The sequence below is a fragment of the Camellia sinensis genome, chromosome 1, assembly GCF_055761805.1.
Source record: "Camellia sinensis isolate YWXY chromosome 1, ASM5576180v1, whole genome shotgun sequence".
In the NCBI taxonomy this organism is placed as follows: Eukaryota; Viridiplantae; Streptophyta; class Magnoliopsida; order Ericales; family Theaceae; genus Camellia; species Camellia sinensis.
In genome coordinates this window covers 48,064,493-48,087,096 of record NC_138961.1, presented here as the reverse complement: position 1 = coordinate 48,087,096, position 22,604 = coordinate 48,064,493, and the positions used below count along the sequence as shown (strand labels likewise).

Genomic DNA, 22,604 nt, shown 5'->3' with positions numbered 1-22,604 from the left:
CTCGTGAAGCATCACAATAAACCGCATAATCCAACCCTCTCTCCGGAATAATCAACACCGGAGCGGTGGTCAATCTAATTTTCAACTCTTGGAACGACTTTTCACAAGTCTCACTCCACACAAACTTGACTCCCTTCCGAGTCAGCCTAGTCAACGGTGACGCTAACCTGGAGAAATCTTTCACAAACCGACGGTAATACCCAGCTAATCCCAGAAAACTGCGGATCTCAAACACACTCTTAGGCTGTGCCCAATCTTGCACTGCCTCAACCTTGGATGTATCAACAGACACCCCTTCCCCGGATACCACGTGGCCTAAGAATTTGACTTCCCTCAGCCAGAACTCACACTTCCCAAACTTGGCATACAGCCTATGGGCTCTAAGTAACTCAAGCACCACTCTCAAGTGTGCCTCGTGCTCCTCCTCAGAAGACGAATAGATAAGGATATCGTCCACGAAAACAACCACAAATCGGTCTAAGAACTCCCGGAAAATCCGGTTCATCAAGTCCATAAAGACTGCCGGTGCATTGGTAAGTCCGAATGGCATCACCAAAAACTCATAATGGCCATACCGCGTACGGAATGCCGTCTTAGGAATATCTTCCTCCCTGACCCTCAACTGATGGTAACCCGATCTCAAGTCTATCTTAGAGAAACGACGGGAACCCTTCAACTGGTCAAACAAATCATCTATATGGGGCATAGGGTACTTATTTTTAACCGTAGCCCGATTCAACTTCCGGTAGTCTATACACAATCTCAAGGCACCATCTTTCTTTTTAACAAAGAGTGCCGGTGCTCCCCATGGTGAAACACTAGGGCGAACAAAGCCCTTATCTAGCAATTCCTGGAGCTGAACTTTCAACTCAACCAACTCTGCTGGAGCAAAACGGTAAGGTGCCATAGAAATCGGCGCCGTACCAGGCACTAAATCAATAGAGAACTCTATCTCTCGGTGAGGTGGCAAACTAACAAGATCTTCGGGAAAGACATCCGAATACTCACAAACCACCCTCGGTAACACAACCTGGGTCTCAACACACTCGCTACTCTCAAAGCTAGCAAGTAAACCACTAAGCTCACTTCGCCCTCGCGAATCAAACCCCGGTGGCAAAACACTACCAACCCGGTCTCCCAAGAAATGGAACCACTCCCCGCTCAAGGTACATAACGTGACCCTCTGGCGGTAGCAATCAATAACAGCCCGGTATGACGATAGCCAGTCCATACCCAAAATAACATCAAAACCCTTCATGGGCATGACAACAAACGGAAAAGGAAGCCTATAATCGGCGACCTCTATATCACATCCTCTAACACCCTGTTTCAGAATTAACTCACCACCCAAAGGCGATACCACACAAATAGGAGATGCTAACTGTGCTAACTCCAATTCCAAAACAGATGCAAATGCAGCAGATACAAAAGAATGAGATGCACCCGTGTCTATCAACACATTAGCAACCGAGTTGCAAAATAGAAAAGTACCTCTCACTACTGATGGAGCCGGTACTAAATCCTGCGCGGTAACAGCATACACGCGCCCCGTAGGCCCCTGGTCTACCTGCTCACCTCTCGGAGCAAAAGACTGCTGCACAGACTGGGATGACGAAACTCCCGGATTGGCCCTCGAGGCCTGCACAGACTGAGCTGGCTGAAAACCCTGCGTCTGCCTAGAACCAGACGCTCCCGAAGTGGCACTCAACTGTGGGCAAAACCTCTTCATGTGCCCAGGTTGTCCACACTGATAACAAGTCAAGAGCTGCCCCCTGCCCAAACTCTGACTCGGCGGTCTAGCTGAAGAAGAAGCAGCTTTCTGACCCCCACCCTTCTGCGGGCAAACAGAAACCTTGTGACCCAACTGGCCACACTTGTAACAAGTGAATTCTCCCTGACCAGCTCTCCCGGAGCCTACACTAGGCACTGGAAAGGTCGATCTAGAGACTGCACCCTGAGACTGCTGAGGGTTAGAACCCCTCTGCCTCCTGCCATCACTCTGACTATCCTGGCTCCTCTTGGAGCCTCTCTGACCCTCATCCTCCTCCTGCATCATAAGCTCCATATGAGCTGCAGCATCTACCAGGTGTCTATACTCTCGAATATAAGACCCACCAATTCTCAACTTGAGGCCCCGCCTCAACTTCCGCTCAAACTCATAGCAACGGCGTTCCTCAGACGCCACCAGTTCAGGTGCAAACCTGGACAGACTGGTAAAAGTAGCCTCAAACTCGGCCACTGACAAGCCCTGCTGATTAAGCCGGCTAAACTGATCCCTCAGCTTCTCCCTAGCTGCTGCTGATAAAAACCTCTCCTGAAAAGCATTCACAAACGCCTCCCAAGTACCACCAACACGAGCTTTCTCGTACTTCCACCATTGACCCGCATCTCCCTTCAGTTGGAAAGATGCCAAGGTCACTTTCAGTGCTCCGTCCTCGATGCCAAGCATCTCAAACGTCTTCGTTGTCTGTTCGAGCCATTCATCTGCCTTAAGCGGCTCTTTAGGATCCCCGATAAACTCGTCCGGATTACACCGAAAGAACTCCCTCTTCAAGAAGGAAGGCCCTGTCTCAGCTGCCTGATTCCCAGCTCTAAGAATACCCAAAGCTCCTGCTATCTCTCTGGCCAAGGCACCCATAGCCTGCTGACCCACTGGCTCGGCCACATTGGCCTGCCCAACTCCCTCCTGCACTGCCGGAATCTCACCCTGTAACGGTACTTCCTGCCTCGCAGGTCTACCACGCCTAGCACCTCTTCCTCGTCCTGACATCCTAATAAAGGCAACACAGAACGTTAGCACATTCACGAATGTGCCGAAACTAAACACTCACGTCCTAATGCATGGACAACTGTAATTCACTCCACATAAGCACATAAACACATAAGCACTTACGAATTTCATTTCCGGATAATGATAGTCCCGAGACGTTACTAGAGTTCCGGTTAGAAACAGCATTGATCAAGTGCCTTTCCAACAAGACTCCCAGAAACTCAAGGATCCAATCAATATCCCAGAAATTAAATCCCATACCCACATAGCCACATAAGCATGTTATCAAATAAACACATAGCATATGGTACTACATCTACGTCTCTATCAAGCGAGACAAACCCATTGTGATCCTAATCACTTCCCACGTACCCAAAGTATTCGAACCCGGTACGCTCTGATACCAAGTTGTAACGCCCTCAAAATAATAACAATAAACCCATCAGATAAGACATGCATTTACATTTAGACTAACCGCATTCCTTTCATTCATTAGAATTCCAAGACATAAGTATTACATGTTAACCTCATAACAAAATGCCCTACGGGCTTACAGCTTTCCAAGTTAACACTTGGTTACAACAAAGAGTTCTAACTCGTTTACACATTAAGCCCTTGGCTTGAAATTACATGTAATACATCAAAAGTAAAACGACAAAACTATGCCCGCCACAAGCCTCCCAGCTATGTCCTTGGAGGTGGCATGCTTCCTGTACCTGAAAATGATATTCCCATATAGGGTGAGCCACAGCCCAGTAGAAATACACTAAACCAACCATGGACAATGACTAAAACATTAGCAATTGATAGTTGGTCAACACTGATACAATCACATAAATTTCATATTTATGTCAACGACTTACAAGTCCCAATTACTTTTCATTTTCCCTTTTTCAACAGATAAGCATGCTAGCTCTATCATCATTTCCACAGATATGTATAAAACTATATCTCACATTCAGATAAGCATAAAAGCTATATCCACAATCTCAACAGATATGTATATCAACAATATCCACAGATAAGCATACAAGCTATATCCACACTTCACAAAGATAAGCGTATGAGCTCTATCTTCACTTCTCTAGACAAGCATATGAGCTCTGTCTACGGAGTTCATCCCCTATCTCCTCCCAATACCTATCCGGTTTAGAGGTCCATCCCCTATCTTCCCCTAAACCGCGGAGTACATCCCCTATCTCCTCCTCTACACATAACGCATATAAACACATTGGTTCTATATACAATCACACAATACAAACAATTAATGTATTCTAGCAACTGTCAAGTTCCATAACACATTCCATTGATTAGTTTCAGTTTGCCTAATCAACATACATTGTCTACAACAATCACGACTATCCTCCACCGATAGCCCCAAGCAGTTATTTCTAAAACAGAATATAAATGCGCAAATGGATATTCAATCAACATTTCATTTCCTCATTTCTCACCAATTAATTATCCCAATTAATTAATCAATGTAATTAGGCCATTTTCCATAATTACCATTTCAACCCTTAGGTCCCATTTTCTTCAATGATTCAGCAATCATTCCATTTTTTTCATGCTAAACATGCATCTAGGTTTATTATGAATAAAACCCCAACTTTTGTATAATTGCACAAAAGCCCCAAACTTTCACAAAATTACCAAACCAAGCCCAACATCTCAAAATACCAAAATTTAAAGACAAAACCCATAGAGAGGAGTAGGTTATCCCTACCTCGAATTCGGAGTTCCAAAGGAGAAGACGACAAAACCCAACGTGCTCCAAAACCCGAGATTTTTAGATTAAAATGAAGCCCTCGACGATCAACAACTTTTTTGTAAAGGCCAAAGGTGAGTAAATCACTCCTACTAGATCAAAACCTAGAGAGAAGGTAGAGTCTAGAGTGAGAGGCTCAACAATGGTGTTTTTGGAAAAGTAAGAGAGAGAAGAGAAAGTGAAAAGTGATTTGAAAAGTCACAATTTCGGGATTTAAACCCAGTCTTCCGCTCGAGCGTAAAACACCCCGCTCGAGCGGCCACTCACAAACTTCCGCTCGAGCGGCCAACCTCCCGCTCGAGCGCAGAATGCACTCGCCCAGCACTTTTGCAGAACCAGACCTCCGCTCGAGCTCCCAACCTTACGCTCGAGCTCACAACACTGCACAACAAGATACTGGATGGACGTAATCTACGCTCGAGCGCCAACACCTCCGCTCGAGCGTACAGGCCAAAAATCTGGGCAACTAGTTTTGGTTTCTAAACTCAACCAACCTGTAACAAACCCGCTCAACACATCCTATAACTCAAATACAAAGTAAGAAAGGATGTAAACAAGATAATAAACAACTACCAACATCCACGGACACATGTCCGGATCACGGTATAACAAAGGTAAACCCGGGATCGCTATAATGTTGTTTTTGTAGAATGATTGTACTATGTTTTCCTGTAACTTGCTATTATTTGTATGTGTCTTTCAAATTTATTTATTCTTATTTTGCATGAATACATGTGCATTTATAATGTACCGTCCATAAGTTGCTACTTATATAAAGAAAATAGGAAAAAAGAAATGAAGAAATAAAAAAAATATATATGAAGAAAGGAGAAACTAAATAAGATAGGTTTTTAATTCTTATTTAATATATAAAATAGAAAACAAAGAAAGGGAAAGGGAAAGGGAAAGGGGAGAAATAAGAAGATAGAAAGGGAAGAAATAAGAAAAAAAAAAATAAAGAAAACACTATTAAAGGTATAAAACAAATAAAATAGAAAACAAAATTAAGAGAAAGGGAAGAAATAAGAAGATAGTTTCATTTTAAGCACAAAATATTCACATCTTTTGCTTCAATGATAAAATATTTTCTTTTTAGGCACAAAATGATAATGTAATATCAAAAGCTGCATTGGCCCAACGGGCACGGCGAGAGCGTGAAAAAATTAAATTTCAATGCTTGCAACGAGAGCAAGAGGGATTAGAAGAATGTGTTCAACTAAGACAACATTCTTTAACACCAATTCGTCGCGATCGCACTCACTTGGAGTGGGAAACAATAACTGAAGATTCTCAGTCGGCACAAAAACGATCAATGGTTACCCATCATTCTACATGTTCGTTTTCTATGCCAAGCACATCTTCAAATTCACAAAGGAATCGGTAAACTACTATGTCTAATCTTGAAATACATACTTTTACTCATACCGTTTTGTTTTACAAAATCTTATTTATACACAAATATTCGTAGGTCTACTCCTATAAATCGATTTTTTCAACAAGATCTATGTACTGATGATGAATTAGAAGATTTGCCTACGAGTATATCAATTGAGGCCCGGGCACACAAAGATTCTTGCCGCCATTATCTTGGCAAGATGGATGTATTATGTCCTTATTGTTTAGCCTTACATTGGATGGATGAAAAATTGACAAAATCATCTATAAAGCGTCCCTTATTCGGAACTTGCTGTTTGGAAGGAAAGATTAGGCTACCTTTACTTATTACACCCCCTCCACCACTTCAGGCATTGTATGATGGGAATAATGATCAATCAAAATCCTTTCGAAGTTATACTCGAGTGTACAATGCAGCCAATGCTTTTACGAGTCTTGGTGCTACATTGGATCCTAGAGTACTCCGTGGAAGGGGCCCTACATCATTCACAATTCATGGGGAATTGCGACATCGAACAGGATCACTACAACCACAACTAGGGCAGGATGCGAGTTATGCTCAGCTGTATATCTATGACCCTTATTCAGCTTTAGAAATTCGTAATCGTAGAAATCCTAACTTGAGAAGGGATGTTCTCAAAACTATTCAGGATAGTTTGTTGCAAGTCAATGCATTTGTAGATAAATATCGCCAGGCTCATGCCATTTTACATCAATTAGACTCGGCAGGACACAATCTACCTGCTCATCTTCATTACAGTTCAACAACTGATCGACGTCGGTATAACCTACCAACTACAGATGAGATTGCAATTGTAATACCAGGTGATGGAACAGAGGTAAATGGAATGAGAGATATTATTTTACATTTCCGAGGAAATAATGAGTTGATGCAAATTAATGAATGTCACCCAGCATACTTGCCATTACATTATGTTCTATTATTTCCATATGGTGAGCTTGGATGGGAACCTGAGTTGAAATTGTGGAATGTTCAGTATGATCGACCTTCAACTGATCGACTTACTCAAATGAATTTTTATAGTTATCGTTTGTTTGAACGACCCACAGAGTATTCAACAATTTTGCGAGGTGGGAAACTATTTCAAGAGTTTTTTGTAGATGCTTGGGCTGCAACTGAGCAAAATCGATTGACATACTACAAGCTTAATCAAGGGAAACTTCGAGCTGAGCTTTACCAAGAGTTGTCAGATATGGATCCAGATTATGTGCGACCTGGACAAATTGGTCAAAGGTTTGTTTTGCCATCTTCATTTACTGGTAGTCCTAGACATATGTTTGAAATCTTTCAAGATTCAATGGCTATCACAAGATACAACCAACACCCAGATATTTTTCTTACCATGACTGCAAATCCCAATTGGCCAGAAATTACTTCAGCATTATTACCATATCAAAAACCTATTGATCGTCCTGATTTAATTGCCCGTGTTTTTGAGTTGAAGAGAAAATGTTTGATGAAGGAGATAGAAACAAATAAAGTGTTTGGAAATAAAGTTGCACATGTTTTTACAATTGAATTTCAAAAACGAGGCCTCCCTCATATGCATGCACTTTTATTTCTCAAGAGTCCAGACAAAATTCGGACATGTGCTCAAGTAGACAAATTGGTCTGTGCAGAATTTCCAGACCCAAAAGATGATCCTATGCTTTTTGAAACTATCAAATGTTGTATGGTACATGGACCATGTGGTGCTCGAAATCCGCAAGCACCATGTATGGAAAATGGTAGATGCACTAAGAGATACCCTCGAGCTTTCACAGAAACAACAACTATGGATCAAGATGGATACCCTATCTATCGTCGTCGCAATAATGGTCAAGTACATATTGTGAGAGGGCAAGAAGTTGATAACAGGGATGTCGTACCATACAATGCATATCTTTCAAGACTTTTCAACTGTCATATAAATGTGGAAGTTTGCGCCGGAATGAGATGTGTCAAGTACATACATAAGTACATTTATAAGGGTTATGATCGTACAACGATGGTGTTAGGAATGATAAATGAGATTCAACAATATCTCGATGCAAGGTATATTGGACCTCCAGAAGCTGCTTGGCGAATATTTGGTCATCCTTTGCATGCAGAGATGCCAACAGTTGTACGATTGGCACTTCATTTACCTGGAATGCATCGTGTTGTTTTTAACCCAGAAGAGTCATTACAAACGATTCAATCTAGAGCTGGTCAACAAATGTCAACTCTTACTGGCTTCTTTGCATATTGTGCTGCCAGTGAAGATGAATGTCCATTCACTTATCAAGAATTTCCACAACATTTTGTTTGGCTCAAGTCAGAAAAGAGATGGAAATTAAGAGAAAGGGGATATGCAATTGGTAGAATGTACTTTGCAAGCCCTAATTGTGGCGAAAGATTTTATCTACGTTTGTTACTAACCGTTGTCAAAGGACCAAAGTCGTTTCAGTCTTTACGCACGGTCGATAATGTTGTGCATGATACATTTAAATTAGCATGTGTTGCAAGGGGGCTTTTAGAAGATGATGAAGAATGGATACAATGCTTGAAAGAGGCTGCAGTCATAAAAACTGGATATCAATTGAGGAGATTGTTTAGTATTATTCTCACCCAGTGTTCTCCACTAAATCCATGTGCATTATGGAATCAATTTTCAACGCATATATGTGATGATCTTGCACATAAGATTTGTACATTGTTTGTCATTTCTAAACCAACTGAGGCTCAAATTGAAGATTATGGTCTCCATCTTTTGAATCAAATGCTTCATGAATCAGGCAAAAGTTTAATTGACTTCCCACCCATGCCACAACCTACCGCAAATTGGAGTGCAGTAGTTGGTAATCGATTGATAGTTGAACATCAACAACTGCAGAGTAAGGCACAACATGAAGATCCACAAATTACTATTGATTGTCTCAATAATGGACAGCGGAATGCTTATAATACAATCACTTCCTCAGTTTTCCGAAATAAAGGAACTGTTTTCTTTCTGAATGGGGGTGCAGGAACAGGGAAAACATTTCTATACAATACGATTGCATTAAAATGTCGTAGCCTTGGGCATATCGTTGTTACTGTGGCTTCGTCTGGAATTGCATCACTGTTACTGGTAGGAGGTCGCACTGCACATTCAACATTTTCCATTCCATTAGATGTATTGGAAAATTCACTTTGTAGGTTTAGCAAACAATCATTACAAGCTGAGTTATTTAGAGAAACAAAACTCATAATTTGGGATGAAGTTCCTATGCAACATAGACATTGTGTTGAGGCGGTTGATCGTACATTGAGGGATATTTGTGATAGTGAAAAGCCATTTGGGGGTATTACTGTTGTTCTTGGAGGAGACTTTCGACAAATCTTACCAGTTATACCCAAAGGAGTTCGTGAGCAAATTGTGAATGCATCATTAAGACACTCTGTTCTATGGAAGCATATATATATCTTGACTTTGGATTTGAATATGCGCTTGAATCATGAAGGCCATGAAAATGCTAATTTTGCAAATTTCTTGATGGAGGTAACACTACTTTAACCTGTATTATATATATTATTTTAAATTAATAAATTGTGTTTACACTTACTTTTTTTATTGATTTCATTTTTTTTAGATTGGGACCAATCCTCAAGAAATCATTAACCTTCCATCAACAATACACAAATGTCAAGATTTGAATGAATTACTCTCTACAGTTTATCCACAATTGAATATGATAGAGACGTCAACCCCAACATTTTTAACTGAACGCACAATTCTGTCTGCGCGTAACGATGATGTTAGTGACATTAATACTACTGCGTTGAATATCTTTCCAGGGAGATTATATACTTATCTTGCAGAAGATAAAATGTCCGAAGATAATGAAATTGATCCTACCATTACAAATAGATATCCTAATGAATATTTAAATTCATTGGATCCTCCTGGGTTGCCAACTTTTAAGTTAGAGTTGAAAGTGGGTTGTCCTATAATATTGTTGAGAAACATTGCACCGAAAGATGGACTATGTAATGGTACAAGATTGATGGTTACTAGGTGCGACACTCGCATAATTGAAGCTCAAATTTTAACTGGAGAAAAGTTTGGCAATTTGGCATTTATACCAAGGATATCTTTGACACCATCTTCTTCAGAAATGCCTTTCCAAATGACAAGACGTCAATTTCCAGTCCGATTGGCATATGCCTTGACCATTAATAAATCTCAAGGACAATCTGTGAAATTTGTTGGGGTGTGATTTGCGTATACCAGTGTTTAGCCATGGGCAATTATATGTGGCATTGTCTAGATGTACATCCTTTGATCGTATAAGTATTCTCCTCCCTAAAGATAATTTGGATTCTACTACAAATATTGTTTATCCTGAAGTATTGCTGTAGTATTCTATGCAGATTAAATGACGTTTTTTTAGAAGGTAACCACGTAGATTTATTTCTGTTGATTATATAACTTTTTAAAAAATTTCAATTTAATAATAATTTGAAATTTGGACTTTTGTAGGATTGGACCGAAAAATCCATGGAGCTTAAAAGGAGAAATACGACTACCTTGCTTCGATAGGGATGTAATAAGGTAATTTCAATCTGAAAGTATTTTTACATGTATATTTCCAACAAATGTACTAATTTATATTTTTTTTTATTTCCACAAATTACCAGATTGTTGTGCATATTCCTCATTGGGGATACATAAAAGTTGATACAAAGACTTTTTGGAAAGTAATGTGGAGGAAGTTTGGGCAAACGCATATTTGAAGACATGTTATTGACACATCTTTTGTAAAGCATACATATTTTTGGTGTATGACATGTTAGTGACATCTTTTGTAAAGCATACATCTTTTGTAAAGCTTTAACCCACTTTTTGTAAAGTTTTAACCTACCTTTTTGGTGTATGACAGTATAACTTTATTTCTGTTTTTTATTCAGTGTTTACACTTTTTTTTACTGCCTTTTATAGTTTGATATGCAATAAGATTAGGGAGAGTTTCTTTAAATCTTATATGTGAGTTTCTTAATTTGCATTAAGATTAGGGAGAGTTATTATTTTATTTGAGTTCTTTAAGAAGAAAAATATTTCAATATATTTTTTCAGTATCTTTAACAAAAAATGACACAAACTTTATAAATTATAACTAAATAATTTTAAGATTAAAATGTAGTTATAATTTATAAAGTTTGTGTCATTTTTTGTTAAAGATACTGAAAAAATATATTGAAATATTTTTCTTCTTAAAGAACTCAAATAAAATAATAACTCTCCCTAATCTTAATGCAAATTAAGAAACTCACATATAAGATTTAAAGAAACTCTCCCTAATCTTATTGCATATCAAACTATAAAAGGCAGTAAAAAAAAGTGTAAACACTGAATAAAAAACAGAAATAAAGTTATACTGTCATACACCAAAAAGGTAGGTTAAAACTTTACAAAAAGTGGGTTAAAGCTTTACAAAAGATGTATGCTTTACAAAAGATGTCACTAACATGTCATACACCAAAAATATGTATGCTTTACAAAAGATGTGTCAATAACATGTCTTCAAATATGCGTTTGCCCAAACTTCCTCCACATTACTTTCCAAAAAGTCTTTGTATCAACTTTTATGTATCCCCAATGAGGAATATGCACAACAATCTGGTAATTTGTGGAAATAAAAAAAAATATAAATTAGTACATTTGTTGGAAATATACATGTAAAAATACTTTCAGATTGAAATTACCTTATTACATCCCCATCGAAGCAAGGTAGTCGTATTTCTCCTTTTAAGCTCCATGGATTTTTCGGTCCAATCCTACAAAAGTCCAAATTTCAAATTATTATTAAATTGAAATTTTTTAAAAAGTTATATAATCAACAGAAATAAATCTACGTGGTTACCTTCTAAAAAAACGTCATTTAATCTGCATAGAATACTACAGCAATACTTCAGGATAAACAATATTTGTAGTAGAATCCAAATTATCTTTAGGGAGGAGAATACTTATACGATCAAAGGATGTACATCTAGACAATGCCACATATAATTGCCCATGGCTAAACACTGGTATACGCAAATCAACCCCAACAAATTTCACAGATTGTCCTTGAGATTTATTAATGGTCAAGGCATATGCCAATCGGACTGGAAATTGACGTCTTGTCATTTGGAAAGGCATTTCTGAAGAAGATGGTGTCAAAGATATCCTTGGTATAAATGCCAAATTGCCAAACTTTTCTCCAGTTAAAATTTGAGCTTCAATTATGCGAGTGCCGCACCTAGTAACCATCAATCTTGTACCATTACATAGTCCATCTTTCGGTGCAATGTTTCTCAACAATATTATAGGACAACCCACTTTCAACTCTAACTTAAAAGTTGGCAACCCAGGAGGATCCAATGAATTTAAATATTCATTAGGATATCTATTTGTAATGGTAGGATCAATTTCATTATCTTCGGACATTTTATCTGCTGCAAGATAAGTATATAATCTCCCTGGAAAGATATTCAACGCAGTAGTATTAATGTCACTAACATCATCGTTACGCGCAGACAGAATTGTGCGTTCAGTTAAAAATGTTGGGGTTGACGTCTCTATCATATTCAATTGTGGATAAACTGTAGAGAGTAATTCATTCAAATCTTGACATTTGTGTATTGTTGATGGAAGGTTAATGATTTCTTGAGGATTGGTCCCAATCTAAAAAAAATGAAATCAATAAAAAAAGTAAGTGTAAACACAATTTATTAATTTAAAATAATATATATAATACAGGTTAAAGTAGTGTTACCTCCATCAAGAAATTTGCAAAATTAGCATTTTCATGGCCTTCATGATTCAAGCGCATATTCAAATCCAAAGTCAAGATATATATATGCTTCCATAGAACAGAGTGTCTTAATGATGCATTCACAATTTGCTCACGAACTCCTTTGGGTATAACTGGTAAGATTTGTCGAAAGTCTCCTCCAAGAACAACAGTAATACCCCCAAATGGCTTTTCACTATCACAAATATCCCTCAATGTACGATCAACCGCCTCAACACAATGTCTATGTTGCATAGGAACTTCATCCCAAATTATGAGTTTTGTTTCTCTAAATAACTCAGCTTGTAATGATTGTTTGCTAAACCCACAAAGTGAATTTTCCAATACATCTAATGGAATGGAAAATGTTGAATGTGCAGTGCGACCTCCTACCAGTAACAGTGATGCAATTCCAGACGAAGCCACAGTAACAACGATATGCCCAAGGCTACAACATTTTAATGCAATCGTATTGTATAGAAATGTTTTCCCTGTTCCTGCACCCCCATTCAGAAAGAAAACAGTTCCTTTATTTTGGAAAACTGAGGAAGTGATTGTATTATAAGCATTCCGCTGTCCATTATTGAGACAATCAATAGTAATTTGTGGATCTTCATGTTGTGCCTTACTCTGCAGTTGTTGATGTTCAACTATCAATCGATTACCAACTACTGCACTCCAATTTGCGGTAGGTTGTGGCATGGGTGGGAAGTCAATTAAACTTTTGCCTGATTCATGAAGCATTTGATTCAAAAGATGGAGACCATAATCTTCAATTTGAGCCTCAGTTGGTTTAGAAATGACAAACAATGTACAAATCTTATGTGCAAGATCATCACATATATGCGTTGAAAATTGATTCCATAATGCACATGGATTTAGTGGAGAACACTGGGTGAGAATAATACTAAACAATCTCCTCAATTGATATCCAGTTTTTATGACTGCAGCCTCTTTCAAGCATTGTATCCATTCTTCATCATCTTCTAAAAGCCCCCTTGCAACACATGCTAATTTAAATGTATCATGCACAACATTATCGACCGTGCGTAAAGACTGAAACGACTTTGGTCCTTTGACAACGGTTAGTAACAAACGTAGATAAAATCTTTCGCCACAATTAGGGCTTGCAAAGTACATTCTACCAATTGCATATCCCCTTTCTCTTAATTTCCATCTCTTTTCTGACTTGAGCCAAACAAAATGTTGTGGAAATTCTTGATAAGTGAATGGACATTCATCTTCACTGGCAGCACAATATGCAAAGAAGCCAGTAAGAGTTGACATTTGTTGACCAGCTCTAGATTGAATCGTTTGTAATGACTCTTCTGGGTTAAAAACAACACGATGCATTCCAGGTAAATGAAGTGCCAATCGTACAACTGTTGGCATCTCTGCATGCAAAGGATGACCAAATATTCGCCAAGCAGCTTCTGGAGGTCCAATATACCTTGCATCGAGATATTGTTGAATCTCATTTATCATTCCTAACACCATCGTTGTACGATCATAACCCTTATAAATGTACTTATGTATGTACTTGACACATCTCATTCCGGCGCAAACTTCCACATTTATATGACAGTTGAAAAGTCTTGAAAGATATGCATTGTATGGTACGACATCCCTGTTATCAACTTCTTGCCCTCTCACAATATGTACTTGACCATTATTGCGACGACGATAGATAGGGTATCCATCTTGATCCATAGTTGTTGTTTCTGTGAAAGCTCGAGGGTATCTCTTAGTGCATCTACCATTTTCCATACATGGTGCTTGCGGATTTCGAGCACCACATGGTCCATGTACCATACAACATTTGATAGTTTCAAAAAGCATAGGATCATCTTTTGGGTCTGGAAATTCTGCACAGACCAATTTGTCTACTTGAGCACATGTCCGAATTTTGTCTGGACTCTTGAGAAATAAAAGTGCATGCATATGAGGGAGGCCTCGTTTTTGAAATTCAATTGTAAAAACATGTGCAACTTTATTTCCAAACACTTTATTTGTTTCTATCTCCTTCATCAAACATTTTCTCTTCAACTCAAAAACACGGGCAATTAAATCAGGACGATCAATAGGTTTTTGATATGGTAATAATGCTGAAGTAATTTCTGGCCAATTGGGATTTGCAGTCATGGTAAGAAAAATATCTGGGTGTTGGTTGTATCTTGTGATAGCCATTGAATCTTGAAAGATTTCAAACATATGTCTAGGACTACCAGTAAATGAAGATGGCAAAACAAACCTTTGACCAATTTGTCCAGGTCGCACATAATCTGGATCCATATCTGACAACTCTTGGTAAAGCTCAGCTCGAAGTTTCCCTTGATTAAGCTTGTAGTATGTCAATCGATTTTGCTCAGTTGCAGCCCAAGCATCTACCAAAAACTCTTGAAATAGTTTCCCACCTCGCAAAATTGTTGAATACTCTGTGGGTCGTTCAAACAAATGATAACTATAAAAATTCATTTGAGTAAGTCGATCAGTTGAAGGTCGATCATACTGAACATTCCACAATTTCAACTCAGGTTCCCATCCAAGCTCACCATATGGAAATAATAGAACATAATGTAATGGCAAGTATGCTGGGTGACATTCATTAATTTGCATCAACTCATTATTTCCTCGGAAATGTAAAATAATATCTCTCATTCCATTTACCTCTGTTCCATCACCTGGTATTACAATTGCAATCTCATCTGTAGTTGGTAGGTTATACCGACGTCGATCAGTTGTTGAACTGTAATGAAGATGAGCAGGTAGATTGTGTCCTGCCGAGTCTAATTGATGTAAAATGGCATGAGCCTGGCGATATTTATCTACAAATGCATTGACTTGCAACAAACTATCCTGAATAGTTTTGAGAACATCCCTTCTCAAGTTAGGATTTCTACGATTACGAATTTCTAAAGCTGAATAAGGGTCATAGATATACAGCTGAGCATAACTCGCATCCTGCCCTAGTTGTGGTTGTAGTGATCCTGTTCGATGTCGCAATTCCCCATGAATTGTGAATGATGTAGGGCCCCTTCCACGGAGTACTCTAGGATCCAATGTAGCACCAAGACTCGTAAAAGCATTGGCTGCATTGTACACTCGAGTATAACTTCGAAAGGATTTTGATTGATCATTATTCCCATCATACAATGCCTGAAGTGGTGGAGGGGGTGTAATAAGTAAAGGTAGCCTAATCTTTCCTTCCAAACAGCAAGTTCCGAATAAGGGACGCTTTATAGATGATTTTGTCAATTTTTCATCCATCCAATGTAAGGCTGAACAATAAGGACATAATACATCCATCTTGCCAAGATAATGGCGGCAAGAATCTTTGTGTGCCCGGGCCTCAATTGATATACTCGTAGGCAAATCTTCTAATTCATCATCAGTACATAGATCTTGTTGAAAAAATCGATTTATAGGAGTAGACCTACGAATATTTGTGTATAAATAAGATTTTGTAAAACAAAACGGTATGAGTAAAAGTATGTATTTCAAGATTAGACATAGTAGTTTACCGATTCCTTTGTGAATTTGAAGATGTGCTTGGCATAGAAAACGAACATGTAGAATGATGGGTAACCATTGATCGTTTTTGTGCCGACTGAGAATCTTCAGTTATTGTTTCCCACTCCAAGTGAGTGCGATCGCGACGAATTGGTGTTAAAGAATGTTGTCTTAGTTGAACACATTCTTCTAATCCCTCTTGCTCTCGTTGCAAGCATTGAAATTTAATTTTTTCACGCTCTCGCCGTGCCCGTTGGGCCAATGCAGCTTTTGATATTACATTATCATTTTGTGCCTAAAAAGAAAATATTTTATCATTGAAGCAAAAGATGTGAATATTTTGTGCTTAAAATGAAACTATCTTCTTATTTCTTCCCTTTCTCTTAATTTTGTTTTCTATTTTATTTGTTTTATACCTTTAATAGTGTTTTCTTTATTTTTTTTTTCTTATTTCTTCCCTTTCTATCTTCTTATTTCTCCCCTTTCCCTTTCCCTTTCCCTTTCTTTGTTTTCTATTTTATATATTAAATAAGAATTAAAAACCTATCTTATTTAGTTTCTCCTTTCTTCATATATATTTTTTTTATTTCTTCGTTTCTTTTTTCCTATTTTCTTTATATAAGTAGCAACTTATGGACGGTACATTATAAATGCACATGTATTCATGCAAAATAAGAATAAATAAATTTGAAAGACACATACAAATAATAGCAAGTTACAGGAAAACATAGTACAATCATTCTACAAAAACAACATAATACAATAAATTCATTTTATACACTCATATATTTTAACTATTCAAAATTTTGATTAGTTTTGCATCATATTTTAAAAAAAGAATATATACCACATGACATGCATTTGTCATTCTCTTGCCGGAAGGAGCCATCTTTTCTTTTCCTTTAGACATTGGGTTGACATTTTCTTTATCTTTTGCCTAACAAATATAAATAAAATATTGAAAAGATTAAAAAAATCTTATATAAATAAAATACATATAATGTTTGACTTGATTTTGTACTTACCACACGAACACGGATAACATTAAGGTCGTGCTCATCACGGATGACCACACCAACATTTCTACATGGAGTTGTAGGAGGAGGCCTACAGAAATAGATTGTGAAAAAAATTAAAATCTATATAATAAAGCGGTAATAGTAAGAGTAAAAAATTAAAGATTGTCTTGGGTAAAAAATTCTTTTTATTTTTACCAATTTGGTGTTAAAGAAGGTTATCTTGGGTTAATACATTCCTTCGATCTTTCTCTTTCTCGTTCTCGTCGCAGGCGTTGTCCCAATTGGTATGCAGAACATGGCTTTTGATTTTTTTCACGTTCTCGCCGTGCACGTTGGGCCAATGCAGCTTTTGATAACACATTATCATTGTGTGCCTAAAATAAGAATATTATATAAGAAGGTGCATAAAATGTGAATATTAACTAACTTTTTCTCTTCACTCGGTTAAGTTGTTAGTCATATAAGAACCAATGCATGTATTTATGAAATTTAAAAAGGAAGGGAAAAATAATTTGAAAACACATTAAGCACACAAAACTGCAAACTCACTATGCACGCACTTATTGGTTTTAAGACACTACCCATCTCTTTACAAAATGTACGTTAAAAAGGTAAATATTAGATCATTGGGTATATAAAATGTGAATATTAGCGTGTAATGTCTTGTACTTTCCTTTTCTCTCTTCTTGTTGTTTCTGTTATATTAAAATACATTTTTGTCTTTTTCTTCTTTCCTTAAGAACTTCTTATAAGAAAAATAAAAATTAAAAAAAAATTATATTATGTAGTTTCCTTTTCATCACATATTTGTTCTTTCTTCTTATTTTCCTTTTTCGTTTTCTTCTATTATATTTTTATTATGCTATGTTGTAGATGCAACATATTGTACAAATGCAACATATTGTACAAATGCAACATATTTTTATCATACAAATAGACAAACATATTAAAAATTCAAATTAATGTTCATACAAATGCATTAGCATATTGTACAAATGCTTACTTTAACATGCTTCAGAAAAACATTTCACATTCAATAAAAAGAATTGAATAAATTTTTGAAAAAGAAACTTTTGAAAAATATACATAAAAAATAGTATATGACACTACGCAATTCCTAAAAAAATCTATATAATATTCGAAAAAGAAACTTTTAAAAATTGTTGAGAAACCATACCATGGGATGTGCATTTTCCTTTCCTTTGCCATAAGGAATAGCTTTTTTTGTTTCCTTTAATATTGCTTTGTCTTTTTCCTTTGCCTTTGCCTGTAAAAAATAAGTAGAATATATTTATAAATTATTTTTAAAATGATAAAAAAATACATGTCCAATGTTCAAGTGACTTTTATGCTTACCTCATGAATGCGAATAGTATTAAGGTCACGCTCATCGCGAATAACAACATTAACATTTCTTTCTTGAAGAAATCGAACCTATACATACAAAAACTTTAGAGTAATAAATAAAACTTCATACACATAAATAAGAAAATTAGTAAAGAGAGGAGATATTACGGTTCGGTGTAAGTCCCCATCCACCTATAAAGCATGAGGAAAAAAATAATTAGAACAGTGATGTTGTCCATAACTGTTGTACTTAAATTTATTAGAGAGGTACTTAAATTTATATTAAGAGAAAAAAGAAGAAAAAAAACTTACTTGACCAAAAATAGTGATATTGTTCATAACTGTTGTACTTCAACCTAAAAATTTTAGACACAAAGAAACAAAAAATTAGCAATAATAAAAGTTAACATGGATTTCATTGGCAATGAAATGTTATTTCCAAATATGTTGCTACCAAATCGAATAATAAAATTCAAAATTTTATTTAAATAAATAGCTGTCATGAATAGAAAATACTTAACGGGTTACAATCAAGAGGAAAAAAAAATAAAAATAAGAGCAAAATTAGAAGGGTACAATTTAGAAAAAGGTACGTGCCTTCTCTATTTAGAAAAATAAAAATACTCGGTGAATTTAGAAGGGTACAATAAGAGCAAAAATAAAAATAAACTTCTAAGAAAAAGAAAAAGGTCAACAGATACCAGAGGCACGTGCCTTCTCTATTTAGAAGGGTACAATTTTTTTAAATTTTTTTTTTTATAACAAAATGTTAATACATTTGTTTGGGTTAAGTTAAATACTCGGTGAATTTGATTCAAAACAAAAATCCTTATGATAAATACTTGCGTTAAGTTAAATACTTGTAAGTTTAATACATTTTTTTTTTATGAAGACAACTAAAGTAATACGCACACACATAAGGATTGACCAAAATTATATTCCCTTAAAAAGATGCAAAAAAAAAAAACATAGAATGTTAAATGAAAAATAGAATATTACACATAGAATAGTCTATGTTGTGTTCATGAAGAATATTATGTTGAGTTTATACCAACATAGAATACTATACTCCCATAAATGTTAAAAAAAAAAAAAAACATAAACTCTCTCGCCATATTACACATAAATGTTAAAATGCCAAGTCTTTCAAATTTTTCTTTTAATTAGGAACTCTAGATATTCACAAAAAAATTAAATGAAAAATATTTATCATCTATACATTAGAATTACACAGCAAATAAATATTACATTTGAATGGTACAACTAAATAAATATATTACACAGCAAATAAAATGTTAAATAAAATTTTCTGAGTGTTAGTTTAATTTTTTTGTTGCAGGAAGATCAACTAAATAAATCACCCTTACTTTCTTTTTAAATAGCTCCAAACAAACAATCCCTTCCCCCTCCCCCTCTCTCTCTCTACATTCTTTGCGAAACCCATAATCAAACTCACATTTTCTGACCAACATTTAGAATAGATGTTTTTTAACAGTCACATTAAAATGATAAATTAAAAATGGAGCACAATAAAATGGTCTAAATTTGAACTTTTCTCTTTGTTAACTGACTTCAATTTTATAAAGATGAAATTAAAATCAAAATCACACAACAAATATATTACATTTGAATGGTACAACCAAATAAATATATTACACAGCAAATAAAATGTTAAATAATTTTTTTTGAGTGTGAGTTTAATTTTTTTGTTGCAGGAAGATCAACTAAATAAATCACCCTTAATTTTTTTTTAAAACTAAAGTTATTGTATACTAAATCTATATACTAAAGCACATCAGTATAATGTAGGCATTCAACTCATCTTGGTAATGAAAAAAAGAAAAGAAGCAGAAATATGTGATATTCTACCAAATTGCTATCAAAATGCTAGCACATATTATGTCTATGATACCAAGAACCCTTTTATTTACTCTCCATTTGATACTGTCAAGTGTATTAAGGGCCTGAAATGCAGAAAAATTTGTAGAGTAATTCCAATTTCAAGTGTAAACATAACAAATTGGTTAGACCAACTCCCCGAAGCTATTTGAAATGAAAATCATCCAAAAGCACACAACCCATTTAAAAAATAAAACCCATCAAGTATTAATTCAAATTCAAAACCTTTTAAAAAATTAAATCCATTTAAGAAACATAATGTTAAGATTAAATTGGATAAATTACATTTTAATCTACATTATAAATTACATTAAACTGGATAAATCTATTATTGCAGATTAATCTATTATTGCAGATTAATCTATCTATTATTGTAAAACATTTACAAATGATAATATTAAATTTTTTTTAAATAAATCGTAAACTAAAAGCAAATTGAATAATTTAATTCCCAATGGAAGCCAATTTTCTATGAGTGGGGGTTTGCGGAAAAGAGGGAGAAGTGTGGAGCAAAAAAGTGTGAAAGAAGTGTGGAGCAAAGAAGTGTGGAGCCAATTGCTCCACACCACCAATTTTCTATGAGTGGGGGTTTGCGAAATTTTTTTTAAGATCTATGTGTAAAATCAAATAGAGAGAGGAGCACTAAAGATCTTTGCAATTTTCTTATTTGTATAATCAATTTTACTCCCCAAAATTACTATATGTGAGAGAAAGATTTCAGTCAACATTATTACAATGAGCACACAACAGGTTCTAATTTCTTATTTGAAGTCCTTTGCTGTTCCAATTCTACGTGCACTGAACATATAAAGCTAATCAAGAAGGCTTATTCTTTCCAATTTTGGCTACTTGTATTTCAAGCATCTCCTTAAATATAGCTAGCTATGAGACCTAGGATGGTTTTGAGTGGATACTATCATGAGCTAAATTTATATTAAAGAACTGGTAGTTTTGGGTCCAAAATATAAAAATACCATATGGAGGTGGAGTGTGATCATAGAAAGGGAAAACATTATGGAGTAAACAAACAAATCAAATTAAGTAAACAAACAAATCAAATTTTTTAAAACTGAATTTATACACAATTTGTATACAGAATCTTTTTATATAATACACCTAATATTTTCTTAGTTGATGATTCAAATTATTATTATTATTATTAGCGAATAAAGATCAAATACACCCATATTGTAATAAAGATCAAATCACATGGTGCATTGTAGCTAAGGGGTTGGGTGACTCATCATGTTTATTACCTACATGATTTTCTCGGTAAATTAACAAATCTTAGGAAATTAATAAAAAATAACACACATTAATGATTATTTTTTCTCTCTCTCAATTTACTTAACAATGGTGAGACCCTAGACTATTTTAAAAAGATAATTAAAAGTCATCTTTTAACTTTTAATGCATTTTGAATCATATAATCTCTCACAACATAAAAATAAAAAATATTGTCAAATGTCATAAAAAATGTCATATTTTTTAAAAAACAACATAAAAATAAAAAATAAAAAATGAAAATCTAACTTTTAATCATCTTCTCAAAAGAACTTTCCATAAATATTGTCAAATGTCATTTTGAAACCACTGAACTTTCAAGCTCACTAAAAGAGTTGTCCTCCAACTTCTGAATCTTTTGGATGGTGAATATCAAAGTGAAAGGAAAGCATTTGAGTAACCAAAAAAAGGAAAAGCAAAGCAAAAACTTACCACTATTTGCAGTAACAAAAATAAACAGGTGTAATGCTGGATAAATCTAACATACTTTATTTCACTAATCCCTCAAACTTATTTCAAAATACATAAATATCAAAACCGAAATCATACAAACCCATTTCAAAATCAAAACCAAAATCATTCAAACCCATTTCAAAATCAAAATTAAAACTGAAACCATGTCATTAAAACCGAAATCATGTTTTCAAATATCATGTTTTCAAATAATATCATGTTATTGAAATTCTGAAATTAACATGAGTTATTAACATGATTTATTAATTGTCCATGAGTTATTGAAATTCAATTTCCTTTATTTTAGCATGAGTTATTAACATGAGTGATTTAACAGGAAATCAACACCTTACACACCATG

General features: G+C 35.4%; 2 protein-coding genes and 1 long non-coding RNA gene across 3 annotated transcripts; 1 reads left to right on the top strand and 2 right to left on the bottom strand.

Annotated features, from left to right (window-relative positions):
• Positions 1 to 6,172: 6,172 nt before the first annotated feature.
• LOC145795368 (uncharacterized) lies at positions 6,173 to 9,645 on the top strand. The gene is made up of 5 exons (XM_082879549.1): positions 6,173 to 6,887; positions 7,005 to 7,188; positions 8,194 to 8,342; positions 8,712 to 9,334; positions 9,631 to 9,645. The coding sequence occupies exons 1-5, from the start codon at positions 6,173 to 6,175 to the stop codon at positions 9,643 to 9,645; spliced, it is 1,686 nt and encodes a 561-aa protein (XP_082735675.1).
• A 1,694-nt stretch (positions 9,646 to 11,339) lies between these two features.
• LOC145794370 (uncharacterized) lies at positions 11,340 to 12,581 on the bottom strand. Its single transcript, XR_014334293.1, has 3 exons — positions 11,820 to 12,581; positions 11,662 to 11,733; positions 11,340 to 11,575 (listed from the first exon to the last, which is right to left on the bottom strand). It is a non-coding gene; the product is annotated as an uncharacterized LOC145794370 (long non-coding RNA).
• Positions 12,582 to 12,698: 117 nt separating this feature from the next.
• On the bottom strand, positions 12,699 to 19,133 carry LOC145795346 (uncharacterized). Its single transcript, XM_082879491.1, has 6 exons — positions 18,920 to 19,133; positions 18,776 to 18,799; positions 18,617 to 18,694; positions 18,438 to 18,527; positions 17,583 to 17,634; positions 12,699 to 12,889 (listed from the first exon to the last, which is right to left on the bottom strand). The coding sequence occupies exons 1-6, from the start codon at positions 18,944 to 18,946 to the stop codon at positions 12,699 to 12,701; spliced, it is 462 nt and encodes a 153-aa protein (XP_082735617.1). The 5' UTR covers positions 18,947 to 19,133.
• Positions 19,134 to 22,604: the final 3,471 nt, after the last annotated feature.